General features: G+C 45.6%; 1 protein-coding gene across 2 annotated transcripts in view; it reads right to left on the bottom strand.

The window, feature by feature from the left end:
* Positions 1–16,572, bottom strand: part of MSRA (methionine sulfoxide reductase A) — a 199,987-nt gene extending 183,415 nt beyond the window's left edge. The window contains exons 1-2 of one of the 2 annotated variants that reach the window (XM_081904414.1): positions 16,344–16,572; positions 2,707–2,727 (exon numbers count right to left, since the gene is read on the bottom strand). In XM_081904414.1, the coding sequence (XP_081760540.1) occupies positions 2,707–2,727; positions 16,344–16,551 (229 nt within the window). In that variant the 5' untranslated portion in view covers positions 16,552–16,572. The remainder of the gene's footprint in view (positions 1–2,706; positions 2,728–16,343) is intronic. The other variant, XM_081904415.1, reaches the window with a different exon arrangement.
* Between the last annotated feature and the right edge of the window lie 286 nt (positions 16,573–16,858).

Below are 16,858 nucleotides of genomic sequence, written 5' to 3'. Positions count from 1 at the left end.
CACTTTAAGGCATTTTTTTTCAGTCAAGCGGTATGTAAATTTTATTAAGTAAATTAAGCAAAATAAATCAACTCCCTTCATTCTTCGCCATTACGCCACACTGGCTGGGGCTGATGGGAGTTGAAGTCCAACAGTATCTAGAGGACCACAAGTTAGCTACCCTTGAACTAGACAGAAGGTGCTCCCCACAGGCCAAGTACACTGTGGTTCCTCTGTGGAATGTGTTTACTATAATGTTTGATATACAAAGGGCTCTTTCTGTTCTTCTGTATTCCTTGATATTTCCCACAAAGCTGACCTTTATAAGGGCTGTCTGGCGGTTCCATCATTGCAAGATGTGAAGTTATAGGGGACCAGGAACTCAGTAGTCATGCCCAGCCTGTGGAATGCCCTCTCATCAGATGTCAAGGAGATAAACCATTTTCTGACTTTTAGGAGACACCTGAAGGCAGCCCTGTTTAGGGCTTTTTTAAAAATATGATGTTTTAATTTGTTGGAAACCGCTCAGCGTGGCTTGGGTACCCCAGTTAGATGGGTGGAATAACAACAACAACAACAACAACAACAATAATACCACCTTGCTTTGCAAACCCAGTCATCTTGCTCACTCTTCATTCACTATACAGTACACAGGACATTCAATGACAGTTCAAACTCAAGTTTATGATATCACCTGGTTCCCAAACATATACATAATTGTGCCCACTTGGGTTTATTGATTTCTGGGGTGGGGGAAACCTACTTTATTCCTTCTTCAAAAGTTTCATTTCAGAATGAGTAACCAGACATATAGCTCTAACTGCTGAACTGCTCTAATGGGTAGGAAGGTTTTACCTACACTCCCAATTTTGAAGAAATGCTTCTCATCCTGTCCTGGATTGGGAAGGTGTACAACTGATCCCCCTCTTTCTTCCTCTCTTATTGTTGTTGCTGTGAATTGCCAACAAACCACAGCACAGCAACAACAACTGAGGTCCTATACTTAACTTTTCATGGTGTTTGATTGTCTTTGGATATTGTTTTATGCTTTGTTGTTTGATGATGTTAACCATGTTGTGCTTCCATTTGGAAGGAAAGCGAGATACAAATAAGCACTGAAACAAACAAATGTTTTGGGAGTCTGGTGAAGACAGGCGTAGGCAAACTCAGCCCTCCAGAAGTTTTGGGATTACAACTCCCATGATCCCTAGCTAACAGGACCAGTGGTCAGGGGTGATGGGAATTATAGTCCCAAAACTTGTAGAGGGCTGAGTTTGCCTATGCCTGGGCTAAAACATGCCTGCCACCTTGAAAGCAGAGCAACTGGAGAACTGAGGAAACAGCCTTAACCAGGGTTTCACATCCCGGTATTCTTACAGACAACCATTATTGCTTAGTTTATTCAAGACTAGATTGCTCAGATTTAACTACCATATTTTTCGCTCTATAGGACGCACCAGACCACAAGACACACCTAGTTTTTGGAGGAGGAAAGCAAGGAAAAAAATATTCTGAATCTCAGAAGCCAGAACAGCAAGAGGGATCGCTGCGCAGTGAAAACAGCAATCCCTCTTGCTGTTCTGGCTTCTGGGATAGCTGCGCAGCCTGCATTCGCTCCATAAGACGCACACACATTTCCCCTTACTTTTTAGGAGGGAAAAAGTGAGTCTTATAGAGCAAAAAATACGATAACTGTGGTAAAGGAAACAAACTGTAGCTAAACATTTTGTCTGCCTAAGGCCTAATACATTATTAACACGTTGCTGGTAATGGCATTTTCTAAAAAAAATCTAACACATGTCGTACATGCTGCAGCAAAAAGTGCAATCCCCAGGAACTACTCCTATGCAAACCCCATCAAATCAATGGAAATTGAGCCAGAGCATTGTAATATTTTAATACTCCATTGTGAATCCTAACAATTTCAATGAAAGTTGTGCAGGAGCTACTGTGACTGGATTGCATTCAAATTAGCACCTCTAAAGAAATATAGCATTTCAGAATGAATTGGCAGTTTGTATACAGTATTTGAATACTCCCCTATATTACATGTTCTGTATAGGACAACGACAATAAAGATTATCGTATCGTAACTGAATCTATTTTAAAGAACATTTCAAAATTCAGTTATTTTTCCAGCTGGCTCACTGCACTTTTAGAGAGAATTTCATTCCAAAAGCCTGGAATTTTGGGTCCATAACACACAAACAATGCACTCTTGTGGCATCTCAGTTTGGGGATTCAGAATAATTCCTTGGCAATCATTTGGCTAAAAAGATTTTTTAAAAAAACTTTTGAAAAAGGTAAGCAGGATACTAATGCATCTTGCATCAATACGTCAAAGTATATTTAAAGCAGGTTACTTGGTATATCCTCCTTTAAAATTCTGCATACTTTCCCATATATTTGTTTAGGAATTGCAAGCAAAAATTAGAATAGGTTTTCAAGACCAAAGGGCACAATCCACCAAAGTAATCCTGCTTAACTGTGTAACCCTACACATCTGCCGTGTTCCCCTGAGTTCAATAGTTTATTCCTATATAACTGGGCATACCGTTGCAGAATCCTAAGCACACCTAGTAGGGAGTAAATCCCATTGGATACAGTGGCTCTAACTTTCATGGAATCATGCACCGGATTGGACATTCAATCCCATTCAATCCAATGGAAGAATTCAATGTGTTTAAATATCTCTCTTTCAAATCAAAGCAGTTTTAAAGTACTTACCTTTGGCTGAATACTGCTCATCTTATGTTATGTTATGTTATGTTATGTTATGTTATGTTATGTTATGTTATGTTATGAAGAATTACACAAAAGATAAACACAGAAAAAGTACATTAATAATAATGGTAACTTCAACCCTATAAAATGCAATCAAGTCTACATGAATATTAGCATGAATGTTACAAAATAAAATAAGCTACATGCAGACCTTTCATTTCCAAAAAATTAAATGGGATCTTACAAAGGCAGTCCTAAATATCTTTCCAAGCAAGCCATTACAACAAACACTGCAATAAGACACAAAAAGAAGTTCAGTGACAGCATTTGCTTTACTGTAATGACTCTGGAATCTGTTCAGCTAGGCAGGAACTTTGTTATTAAAAATATATCAACTCCTATATACACTAAAAACTCCAACTATTTTTGGCTCTTTAAAATTCCAGTCCTAAACTTGTTATTCATAATGTTCTTTGAATTTCAAGGGAATTAATTTCTTCATAAGTGTGCTTGGCATCACAAACGTAACAATTTTCTATGTACATTCAGGATCTACATAAAGATTTTTAAACACAGTCACGGGCTTGTTTTGTAAAAAAATTATGATGAAACTTGTTATGCTAACAGCTGGTGGCACAAGTGAACAATCTCATATTTTAAAAAAGTTCATCAACTATTTGTGCTAAGTGAAAAGGACCCACACTAGACTGTCATAACTCTCTAAACCAGTAATGAAGGAAAGAAATGGAGTAATTCAAGGCCTAGTTGACAAGATACTTACGTATTTGTTGGTTCAAAATTAGGAATAAACTATTCCTCTCCTGTGTCATAAAGTTAAAGACTGCTTTAAGAGAAAATTACTCTATCTAACTGCATAACTAAAATCACACTGAATCTGATCTTCATTCATTGTTAAACTACTTAACCCAACAAATTCAAACTCAAGCAAATAAATTGTGGGGCTTTTTCTACCAGTTATCTCAATCAACAGAACAGAACCTACTTAACCCAAAACTTTCCTTATCCTGAGTAATCAGCCCATATTCCATTTCCTGCCACCATCAAACAATTTTTCAGAATCCATTACAATTTGCTCCTGAAGTATACAATTCGCTAATTTCACAAGCGTCTTTTGAAAGTTATACTGTATGCCCAAAACTGTTTCCAGGCACTAAAACAAATTGCCATCTTTCTAGCTGCATTTCTTCAAGCAAAGACTGTTGCCTTCAAGCTGAACATCGTGGGTTTTCCCTGTTGTCACCAATTGAAGGGAAACGTGCTAGGTAAAGGAGGAATCGTTGAAAACAAATGCTGCTGCTTTAAGAAAATGCAAAACACTATTTTACATCAATATTTAAACTATATCATTTCACAGGGGATATAGGAACATATATCAGAGGGGATCCCTTTTAAAAGTTATCATTTGCAATGTATTATAAAGGTGAAAGAAAGGAAAGCTTATGCCCTCAAACCAGTTTTCTTGAATAAAAGCAACTGTTCAGCTTGATCCCAAAAGCTTAAAGTCAATGAGAACTTTTATTCTGCAAATGTATACCATTATTTTAAAACTTAGAATCTTCCCCCCGCCCCCGCCCCCTCATCCCCATCTTCCAACCTTACTATACATTCAAAATTCAAATACCGTATTATCCTATATGTATAAAGACAAAACACTGTGGTGGCTTCTTTAAGAAAGGCTGCTATTTCCCAAACCAGTGATGGACGAATTTTAATATACCGCCGCTTTAAAACAAAACAAAACAAAACAAAAAAGCCCAAGCGACTTTTAATAATCTTCTAAGTTTGGACACCGAAAACTTCTGAGTTTTTTTTCTGTATCCCAAGATGGTTTTCTTTCCTGAAGCTCAAGCCGAGAAAGCAGACAAAAGAAGCCGATTTGATTGAACAGTGCCAAGTCTTGCCTTTTTCCCCCTTTCTTCAGCTTGCTTGCTTGCTTGCAGCATGGCAACCTTCCCAAGCAGTCTTGGCAGAGCTCCAGCCTGTGCCAGGCTGTTGGAAGTCCTTGTTTCCAATAGATGCCCTTTGCAAGTCAATTAATAAACATATACATACATATATATATATATACACATATAAACGTGTGTGTGAGTATAGATGTATATGTATATGCATACATATACATACATGTATATATTATTAGCCAAAATTGTTGGTTAGAAACCAAATCCTGGCACCAGCATCGCTTCATCCTGCCAAATCGCCTTACAGCCTTCATGGTTTAGTACACTGTGCACAATGGTAACAAAAACATTTTACTCAGTAGTCCTGGAGAACTGGATGCAATGCGCACCATTCAGCGATAAGAAATGTGTTCTCTATAAACGTCTGCAGGCGATACATAAAGATGGCAAGCTTCTTTTGAAGGAGGTTCTACCCATAACATTAAGAAGCATGGAATACTGCATTAATATCAGGCTGACTGGTGATAATGGGGAAAGCTCCACTATGGAAACAGACCTAAATCATGGCTAAAACTGAAATTATAATCATTTTGTTCTCAGAGAAAATACAAGGAATGTTAATTTCCCCTCCCCTTCTTGTGTCTCATCTTGTCAGATATCTTGTCAGGTGGAACCACAGGCAATGGGTGGTCAGACCGTAAGATACAGTAAAGGTAAAAGGTAAAGGGACCCCTGACCATTAGGTCCAGTTGTGACCGACTCTGAGGTTATGGCGCTCATCTCACTTTATTGGCTGAGAGAGCCGGCGTACAGCTTCCGGGTCATGTGGCCAGCATGACTAAGCTGCTTCTGGCAAACCAGAGCAGCGCACGGAAATGCCATTTACCTTCCTGCCGGAGCGGTACCTATTTATCTACTTGAACTTTGACGTGCTTTCGAACTGCTAGGTTGGCAGGAGCTGGGACCGAGCAACGGGAACTCACCCCATCGCGGGGATTCGAACCACCGACCTTCTGATCGGCAAGTCCTAGGCTCTGTGGTTTAACCCACAGTGCTACCCGCGTCCCTTCCGTAAGATACAACAAGGCATTGAATTGGGACCAGTTCATAAAAAGTGCTTCCCTCTCCTACAAATGCCTGGTGACACTGTGCTGGCATTGAAAAGGAACTCTTAAAGGGATCTTGCTGTCCATTTGCAAACATTTCTTCTTCTTCTTTTACAATAAAAAGCAGTAGCAGGCACACCTAATTATTATCCTCCCCAAACTACAGTTAAAACCGATGTTACAGTTAAAACACACTCCTACAGAAGGCAGTGATGGCCGCTAACTTGGGTAGCTTTAAAAGAGGATTTGACAAATTCATGGAGGAGAGGGCTATCAATGCCCACTAGCCATCATGGCTATGCTCTGCTTCCATAGCTGGAGGCCATAATGCTTCTGAATGCCAGTTGATGGAAACTGCAGAAGGGGAGAGTTGCTCTTGTGCTCAAATCCTGCTTGAAGGTTTCCCGCAGGCATCTCTTTGGCCACTGTCATGTCGTGTCACTGCCCTTACAGAAGCCGTGCTGGCTGTGCTTCAGCGAAGCTTGTCCTTCTGTATTATTTTATCTTCAGCAATGCCTCCCACCAGTTTTCCTGGAACAGACATTAAGTTAACCAGTCCATAATTTCCTGGATGCACCCCCACCAGCCAATTCCAACAGTTATTTTAACGTTTGTTATTATACTGTGTTTGAATTATGGTGCTGGAATTATTATACTGTGCTTGAATTCTGGTGCTGGAGGAGACTCTTGAGAGTCCCATGGACTGCAAGAAGATCCAACCTCTCCATTCTGAAGGACATCAGCCCTGAGTGCTCCCTGGAAGGACAGATCCTGAAGTTGAGACTCCAATACTTTGGCCACCTCATGAGAAGAGAAGACTCCCTGGAAAAGACCCTGATGCTGGGAAAGATGGAGGGCACAAGGAGAAGGGGACGATAGAGGAGGAGATGGTTGGACGGTGTTCTTGAAGCTACCAGCATGAGTTTGACCAAACTGGGGGAGGCAGTGGAAGACAGGAGTGCCTGGCGTGCTTTGGTCCATGGGGTCACGAAGAGTCGGACACGACTAAACGACTAAACAACAACAACAACAAATTATACTGTGCACATAACACTGTACAGTTTCACAATCTGAAGTGTCCATGTTCTGGCTTCAGAAAAGTATCAATGCTTCCATGAAAGAGTGCATTAACTACAGGAAAGAGTATGCTGCAATAGGGAGGACATCAGTCTTAGACACGGACACCCAAATGGAAAAGCAGGTTTCAAACCCCTGCTCAGCCACAATATTTTACTGGCTTGCTCTAGATTGCATTCCAGCCCCCAGACAACTTCACACAGCACTTCAAGGAGCTGTAAGACAGCATGAGAGACAATATTTAACCCCGGGGAAGCACAAAGGACAATTCCCAAGGGGAGAAGATGCCACTAAAATGCATATCTCCAATTCCCAACACACAAGGGTAGTTGAGAAGGACACCGTGGCTGATGGCGTCAGAGGCCACCAAAAAGACAAGACGCATTAGCAGGGTCATCTTCTTCTCTCAGTAGAGATAGGTATTGACTTGTATGTGGCTAATTGTATGTACCGTACTTTTCCGTGTATAAGACGAGGGGTTTTTTTTTAACTCAAAAATTATGTTTAAAATTGGGGTTCATTTTATACATGGATAGTGCACAGTGGGGATGTAGTTTTGGTTGCTACCATGATGCGGAGATTGCCAGCATCTATTTGGTGTGTTATTGGTGGCTGTGGCAAGGGCTGGTGTTGACTGGCTGTCGCTGTGGCATTAGGGTGGGTGAATGGTGGCTTGTGCCAACGCGGGGACATATTTTAGGTGGCTTTTGCGATGTGTGCGGGTGAGTGATTTCCTACAACCCCCTCCCCCTAAAAAAAGCTCAACAACTCAGGGCAATCTCCCCCATTTTCTTAATTTTGTGTCCGTCTTACACACAGGGGCGTGTTATACACGGGAAAATACGGTAAGCCACTCTGGGAGCCTTTTCAGCTGAAGAGCAGGGTACAAATGCTAATAATAATAGTAACAAATTATCCAGAAACGCAAAGTAAGTTTCCATCCTCAAACCATGCACAGAAGTAGCCTTTTACAGTAATACCTCGGGTTGAAGTAGCTTTGGGATGCGTATTTTCGGGTTGCGCTCTGCGGCAACCCGGAAGTAATGGAGCACGTTGCTTCCGGGTTTCGCCGCTCCCGCATGCGCAGACGGTCAAAATGATGTCACGCACATGTGCAGAAGCGGTGAATCGCGACCCGTGGACGCGGGTTGCTTTCGCTTCAGGATGCGAATAGGGCTCCGGAATGGATCCCGTTCGCATCCAGAGGTACCACTGTACTAGGATCCGTGGGGAAGGATAGGCTGCTGGCTGCCATAATAATAATAATAATAAATTTTATTTATATCCCGCCCTCCCCAGCTGAAGCCGGGCTCAGGGCGGCTAACAACAATCAAATAATCAAACAGTCAAATAATCACACATTCTAAAAATATTTCATTATAAAAATTAATTAAAATCAAATTGATGGCAACCGATTAAGCAAAATTCTGTGCAGGTTGCCAGAGGAGGGGGTCAGGCTGCGCCCTGACCAAAGGCCTGGTGGAACAACTCTGTCTTGCAGGCCCTGCGGAAAGATGTCAGGTCCCACAGGGCCCCAGTCTCTTGTGATAGAGCGTTCCACCAGATTGGAGCCGCAGCCAAGAAGGCCCTGGCTCTAGTTGAGGCCAGCCTAACCTCTCTGAGGCCTGGGACCTTGAGGGTGTTATTATTTGCAGACCGTAGGTTTCTCTGTGGGGCATACCAGGAGAGGCGGTCTCGTAGGTAAGAGAGCCACAGTTGAAACTGAACAGTGTGGCCAAGTCATAGCACCCTCAGAACGGTGGCAAGCAGCTCATTGAGCAGTGAAAGAAACTGATGCAGCAGGGCTAAGTTATTTGAGGTCCCTGCAGGAGCCACTCAACAACCAGCTCTCTGTGAATACAAAGATTGTTTGTTTGTTTGTTTGACTGATTTACTGTATTTCTATGCCACCCTTCATCTGAAGAAGAAGAAGAAAAAGAAGAAGAAGAAGAAGAAGACTCCACCTATCTGAATGGGTTGCCCCAACCACTCTGGGCATCTTCCAACACATTTTAAAACATAATAAAATGTTAAAAACTTCCCAATGCAGGGCTGCCTTCAGGTGTCTACTAAAAGTTGCATAGTTATTTATCTCCTTGACATCTGATGGATGGCCATTCCACAGGGAGGGCTCCACTACCGAGAAGGCCCTCTGTCTGGTTCCCTGCTACTTCAATTCTCGCAGTGAGGGAACCAGCAGAAAACCCTCGGAGATGGACCTCAGTGTCCAGGCTGAATGATGGGAGTGGTGATGCTCCGAATTAGCCATAGGTATGGGATAAATGTATATGTAACAAAGGCACCAGGCAAACGTCCCTGGGGAGAATGTTCCACCAGCGGGGAACCACCACAGAAAAGGCTCATTCTCATGCTGTCGCCCTCTAGACCTTAGGACTGCATTCCAAATGTCCACACCTCTACAGATGTAGAAAGGAAAGACAGGTGCTTGAAACTGCAGATTTGTATTGAAGACCTACTTCCGTTTGTCGTATAGGCTAGCCTTTGAAAATACAGAATAGAATTTAAGCTCTTTAATCACAGCCCCAGGGATGCGGGTGGTGCTGTGGGTTAAACCACAGAGCCTAGGACTTGCCGATCAGAAGGTCGGCGGTTCAAATCCCCGCGACGGGGTGAGCTCCCGTTGCTCAGTCCCTGCTCCTGCCAACCTAGTAGTTCGAAAGCATGTCAAAGTGCAAGTAGATAAATAGGTACCGCGCTGGCGGGAAGGTAAACAAAGTTTCCGTGTGCTGCTCTGGTTCACCAGAAGCAGCTTAGTCATGCTGGCCACATGACCCGGAAGCTGTACGCTGGCTCCCTCGGCCAGTAAAGCGAGATGAGCGCCACAACCCCAGAGTTGGCCATGACTGGACCTAATGGTCAGGGGTCCCTTTACCTTTTGCTTTTAATCACAGCCCCACTGTTTTACCTATAGGGACACAGGAATCTGTGTTATACCAAGTCAGACTAGCAGTACCCCCTAGTTCAGTGGTGTACACTGAACCATTTAACACTGAGCCATTTGACAGTGGCTCTCCAGGGTTTCAGACAGGGAGTCTTTTACACTCCTAGCTGGTGCTGCTGCAAAGGAGATGCTCTACAACTGAGCTATAGGCCTTGCCCAATAAAAGCTGGTATTAAAAACCAGGGTTTGTTGTTAGCCTCCTGCAGCATTAACGCTTGTATGTATTCCAAATGTTTGTATTCCAAAACATGCACTAAAGGCAAAAACCATTATAGACTGCCAAACGTTATGTCTGAAGGGTAGGTAAGAATTTACATTTCAGCCTAAAGTGGTGGTAAAGCTTCTGACAGCTAATTTTAAAATCTGCTCAACCTCAGCAGGCTTAGAAATTATTAGCAGACTTTGAAATGTCGAAACCGTACATGCGCACATAGCAGGGAAGAAGTCCCCTTGAATTCAACGGGACTTTCACCAAGTAAACATACTTAGGGCGTCACTGGGACAATGTACATTTGGCTACCTATCAGCACAAACTTAGTCAATGTTCTTCATTTGTGTGGAAACTAGCTGCAGACCTTGCACAACTCGCAGGTGAGTTGAGCTTGTTTTTGTTTTGACGAAGTCAAGCCAGCTCAGCCCTTGGGAAACTTCTGATACCATAGGCTGGGAAACCGCAGAGGAGGAGGAACCGAGCAGATCAACCGCAAAGAGGAAATATCACTTTCAAAGCAGGAAAAAGAGAAATGAGCCTGGAAATGAGCTGCCTAAATAGCTAGAGCTGGTTGATCCACAGTACTAGGCTCAGTTAATATAAGGATCTTTTATTATTATTCATTAGCAGCTCTGCATACCAAAGGAGTGACTCAGGTCTGTGAAGTGGCAGCACTTTCTATTCACAGCAGCAGACATCAGGTCCATACTGATAACCGCTAGTGAACAGAGTTTCTTCATCCCTGGGGTACGGGAGAAGCGGAGACTCTCGAGGGAGAATTTGAATAAAAAGAAGGAAGCAAACCTAGTAACCGCTGTGTACAAGGCATATTATAATGTTATCTCTGGCACAGCTATTTTGTTATTGATAACCTCAGAAAAGCTTTTAGTATGGTTTGTTAAGCCGTATCAGAAATTCATCCCTCAATTGCAGTACATGAAACACTGTCCTTTAAAAAATGTAAACACAACCTTTGGGAAATTGGAGATAACAGATGCTTTTAAGATATTCTCCCTCTTTGGCGTACATAACCGTTTTATTCATGGATAAACATTTTCCATAGGTTTCTGAAAGGCTGGTCTTGCTGCCACTGTTAATAAACTATAGAAGCTATAGGACTGCACCTTCGTCCCCAGTACAGGACCAGATTTTCAGCAATAAGGGGATTTACACCAGTGTTGCTGCATAGGCTTCCTTGCTCAGCAATGAAGCAGCACACTTTGATAAACCATGGTTTCTCAGCTTAATCTGCCTCACAGGGAAGTTGTGAGAAAAATGAAGTAATACTCTGCAAACAATCTTGACATAGAGTGCAGGAAAGATTTCAAAATTATTAATCTCTGCTCCATAGACCCCAGGATGTTTCGATATAGTGTCCAGAAGCAGAAGAGGCTAAGGCCAGGTCTTCTGTATCTTTAATTGGCCCACAGAAGAGGGAATTCCGGAAGGTGCAGTTTTCCTAACCCTTCCAAAATTCCCTCTTCTAAATGCAATCCTCCATCTTCCTCTAATCCCAGATACTATTTGAAGAACCGATCAGCTGCTGTATTTTATTCGAGGGCCTTGACAGCCAGGCATTAAAGAACGCCCTCACATCAAGTTATTTTGTTCCATAATCTGGAATAAATTCTCAGAGCAACACACAAGCATCATTCTCCGAATACAGATCTTCTCCATTTTCTTGTGGTCAGGTTCATGAATATGCAATCTGCTGAATACGTCTCTTTTATGTCTTCTTTGCAATCAAGGGATTGATTGCCAGTTGAGTAAACGTGTCCACCCTTCAAGTGATGCTGTTCCCCAACAACCTGACTTTTATTGCCAGGGGGGACCCTTCTGGTGAGATACTTCGGCTTACAAGCCCATCTGAATCCTTGTGGGGTTGGGATCCAGCTTTGCACAATAAAGCTTCAGGCCCATGCACACCGCAGTGTGAGAGGAATGTTAAGCAGCTTTTGAAGAACTCCAGGGATTGGAGGGGCGGGGGCTTTCAGGTGAAAGTGTTGGCTAATGAATATTGTGTGTGGTACTTAGGAGGTGATAAGACAGTGTTGGGTTTTGAGGACTCCCAGGAGCTGTGTTTCTCTGGCAGCCGGTCAGGCCATCTGAAATGCATATATATTGGATACCATTCATCTACCAAAGATTATTTGCACGCTTTTGACGTATTGCTTCTTTTCCAGAAGTCACATGAAGAATTTCCACCTAAGTATCAGTTGCATTATCCCTGCATCATTTCACCTGAAGTATAAACACACACAAAACTAACACATCTCTGTTTCTGGTTGTGTTGCTATAAATTTCATTGGAGAATACATTGTAGGGTACAGGCACATTGCACTTGAAATAAGAGTTCTTTTTTATTGTTCTTTTTTGAAAAAAGAGGGGGATGGAACACGTCTATAAACTATCACGCCATCTCATACTTGCCTTTCCTGCAGGTAGCACTGTGGTCTAAACCACCAAACCTCTTGGGCTCGCCGATTATAAAGTCAGCAGTTCAAATCCACGTGACAGGGTGAGCTCCCATTGCTCTGTCCCAGCTCCTGCCAACCTAGCAGTTTGACACCATACCAGTGCAAGTAAATAAATAGGTACCACTGTGGCGTGAAAGTAAACAGTGTTTCTGTGCACTCTGACACTTACCATGGTGTTTCATGCTACAGAAGCGGTTTAGTCATGCTGGCCACATGACCCAGAAAGCTGTCTGCAGACAAACGCCAGCTCCTTCAGTCTGAAAGCAGATATGAACCCTGCACGCTATAGACAAATTCAACTGGACTTAACCGTCCAGGGGTCCTGTACTTTTACCTCACCTTTGCTCACCTTTTCTCTAAACTAAAAAGTCCCACACACTGCAACCTTTCCGCAGAGTCGCTCCATCCACTTGATCATTTGGGTGGTCCTTTTCTGAATCTTTTTCAACTATACAATACCCTTTTTGAGGTGAGGTGACCAGAACTGTACTTCTTGTTGTTTAGTCGTTTAGTTGTGTCCGACTCTTCGTGACCCCCTGGACCAGAGCACGCCAGGCACTCCTGTCTTCAACTGCCTCCCCCAGTTTGGTCAAACTCATGCTGGTAGCCTCAAGAACATTGTCCAACCATCTCGTTCTCTGTCATCCCCTTCTCCTTGTGCCCTCCATCTTTCCCAACATCAGGGTCTTTTCCAGAAAGTCTTCTCTTCTCACGAGGTGGCCAAAGTATTGGAGCCTCAGCTTCAGGATCTGTCCTTCCAGTGAGCACTCAGGACTGATTTCCTTCAGAATGGAGAGGTTTGATCTTCTTGCAGTCCATGGGACTCTCAAGAGTCTCCTCCAGCACCATAATTCAAAAGCATCAATTCTTCGGCGATCAGCCTTCTTGATGGTCCAGCTCTCACTTCCATACATCACTACTGGGAAAACCATAGCTTTAACTATACAGGCCTTTGTCGGCAAGGTGATGCCTCTACTTTTTAAGATAATACGCCAAATGCAGTCGCACCATCAATTTCTATAGCAGCATTATGATATCATTTTATTTTCAATTCCTACCATGGAATTTGCCTTTCTCCCAACCACCGCACACTGGGGTTAACACCTTCATCTACTATGATCCCAAGGTCATGCTCCTAGTCTCTGGTTCAGTCCCCATGAGTATGCACAGCAAGCCTGCAACTTATAAAGGTGGCTATGTTCAGCGGCTTGCTCCTAAAGCCAAAATCATGTATAGTCAAAACCCTCTGGGTTCAGTGGCGGGTGGGCTTGCCAATATTATTTTCCCCAGAACCCTGCCCCTTAAAAAAAAATATCTATTTTTTGCCCTGTGCGTAAATCTGAATGCGCACATATTAACTATGTGGAAATGGTGGGCTTACGCTATGTCAAATTTCACCCTGGCATGTATCACTTCACACTTATTTACAAAGGACTGCATATGCCATTTTACCACCCATTCACTTACCCCTATCAACTTAACACCCCTCTGCAAACTTGAGCCACCCCTCCACTGCCTTCCCAACTCCAAGAGAACATTTTATACAATGTGTCTTTTTAGGTACTTTTCATTAGAACACGTCTTCTTTTTGCAAATAAAGGGGGAGGAAAGCAGGTATTTTATTGTAATGACATGTTTATTTTATGTATAATGGCATTATGATAACATACTGTTTTTATATGTTTCTATTTTAGCTGTAAGCCACCTTGAGTTCAGGGGGAAAGGCAGGGTATGTACTTATGTATGTATAAATATTTTCCCCCAACAGTCAGTTGCAACCCTTAACTTTCCAAAGCCAGAGGTGTGCAAGGAAGTATAACTGAAAAAAACGCCTTATGCACGCTGTGAGTGAGATGGAATGCCCTTTATTGGAGCAAAGCCTGGGGATAGCTCAGTCACTAGAGCACGAGACTCTCAGTCTCGGGGTCGTGGGTTCGAGCCCCACGTGGGGAAAACAGATCCCTGCATTGCAAGCGGGTTGGACTAGATGACCCCCGTGGCCCCTTCCAACTCTACGTGAAAATCATTGCCCCAGTTGCAAAACAGCCGCCTGTGCTGCTCCTTAGAACAGTGTTTCCCAACCGGTGTTCCGCGGCACACTAGTGTGCCGCCAGGCGTTGCCTGGTGTGCCGTGGGAGGGAGGCGGGCGAGTCGGGCGGCGAGAGGCGGGGCGGCGGCGGTGAGGAGAGGCCGCCCAGCGCGGGGTTCTCGCCGTCTGCCTGCCTGGCTGCCTGCCTGACGCGCAAACCCCCGGCGCAGGCGCCCCGCTTGTTGACACGGGAGGGGAGGGGGGAGAGGAAACGCTGCTGGTGCCGCTGCTCCTCGGCGGCGGCTCCTCCTCTCAGCCCGCCCTGCCTATATTTGCACCAATCCCCGTCCACTAAAGCATTCGCGCCTCCCAATGGGAAGCCTTGCCGGGCGGCGGGCGCTGCTGCCTGAGAGTTCTGAAGCCACGCCCACTTTCCCAGAGACTGGCAGTTCTGAGGGATCCAGGGCAGGGCCGGCGCACGCGCGCGCTTCTTGCTGCCCGGGCGCTTGCTCTAATCCCGCCTTCCCTGGGAGGGAGGGACGGCGGTGGCCGCGAGCATCCGGGGCGGGGCGCGCGCTGGCTCTCCCTGGCGGCCCCCGTGCCTGGCGTTCTATCAGTGCGCCTCCTCTCTCTTTCCCCACCCATCCTCCACGTGCTGCGCTCTAACCCGGAGTTAGAAGCAAATTAGAACACGCCCCCCGTGTGTGGTGTGTTTTTTTTGCTGCTCCTCTTTTTTTAGGGCTTTTTGGCGGCTTTTGGGACGGCGTCGAGGGGTGGCGCCCACGCTCCTTGTGCGGCCGCCCCGGAGGCTCGCACGCGCGGTAGTGCTAGAGGAGGAGAGAGGTGGGCATGGCGGCTGTTTTGGAGCTGTTGCTGCAGGACGAAGTGGCAGCCAGCGCTGTCGTGCGGTGGCTGAAGGCGAGCCAGAGCCCCTGCGCCGTGGAGGTAAAACGCGCAGCGCCGCCCTTGCTTCACCCAGCCCTCGGTTCGAGCGGGAAGTATCCGGGAAAACGGAGTTGATGCCGGCCTTCAAAACTCTGCGCTCCAAAAGGGAGGCGGGAGGGGAAAAAAACAGGTCGACCACTTGAGGTTTCCTCCTCTGGCGGGATGCTAAGTGGGAAGCTGCAGCCTTCAGGCCTGCGCTATGTGAACTCCTGAAGGGCTCTTGCGGTAGCTTTTCGGGAGCCCAGGTGTATATATGTGCCCCCCTGAGGGAGCCCTTCACTGAACCTGAGAACCCTGCTGTGGAGTTGGTGGGACTGAGTTGCTGTGCGCCCTTACGAATCCTTCCCAAATGCAGCTTTAATGATTCAGAAACAAGACCTACAGAATTCGTTGGAAGTTACTATTTTTTTATTTTTTTTTACATAAGTAAAAAGTGACCTTTCCCCATCTGGCATGGTGGTGTGCCTCGAGATTTTTTTCATGAAACTAGTGTGCCTTTGCCCAAAAAAGGTTGGGAAACACTGCCTTAGAAAAAGGCGACCTAATGCAACCCAAGCACCGCCTAAGATTGCAGAGACCCACGCGGAGCATGCGCACTGGGGCTTGGCTTCTCCCTCGGAGAGAGGCGGGCCAAGAGGCGCGCATGCTCCCTCCGAACACCACCGCCAGGTCCCCGACCCACCTCCTCAGCGCGCAGGCGCAGAGCGCGGCTGGGGGAGGGGCTCGCGCATGCGCCACAGTCTCGAGAATAACGTCTCCCTCACGAGCTGCGCTCTCTCTCTCTCTCACACACCAGCGACTCGAGGCGCATGCGCGGCCTTCTCCTTCGCTCTGACTCGAGGCGCCCGGCTCCCCTCAGGAGGCCGCTTTTTAAGTCTTCTCTCTCTCTCTCTCTCTCCCCGCTCACTTACCCAGGAGGCGCACAAGGCTCCGGCTCCGGCCGGGCAGGACCTCTCGTTCCCCGGCTGCCTTGAGGGCAGAAGAGGCGGCTTCTCCCATGGCTGCGAAAGCGAGGAAGAGTCTGCGGAGGCCGGCGGAACTCATCGCCCCTCCCCCCACCACCCCATAAACTGGGGCAAAAGGGACGGAGAGGCGGCAGCCGTCAGGCGGCGCGCGCATGCGCCGGGACGGAACCCATGTCGCGAGGCTCGAGTGGGGGTGGGGTGGGAGGGCACGTGGTCAGCGGCTGGGCGCGAGCGATGGGGAGTCACGTGCCCCCGGAGAGGAAAGGTGCAGTTGCGCATGCGCGGGCGAGAACGTTATTCAACTTACCTTGCATAATATTGGGGTTGTTTTTTTTTAACGCCTATTGGGGGTGGAGGGCAGGCAATGGATCAAATTACGTTGCAAACTTCCCGCGGTGGTCGGCACAGAAATGCAGTCGATCATAAAATTCATTATCAATAATAATGCTTGTTGTTTAATG

This window comes from Podarcis melisellensis (genome assembly GCF_964234715.1).
Source record: "Podarcis melisellensis genome assembly, chromosome: 3".
NCBI classification, from domain to species: Eukaryota; Metazoa; Chordata; class Lepidosauria; order Squamata; family Lacertidae; genus Podarcis; species Podarcis melisellensis.
This window is presented reverse-complemented; position numbering and strand designations above follow the sequence as displayed.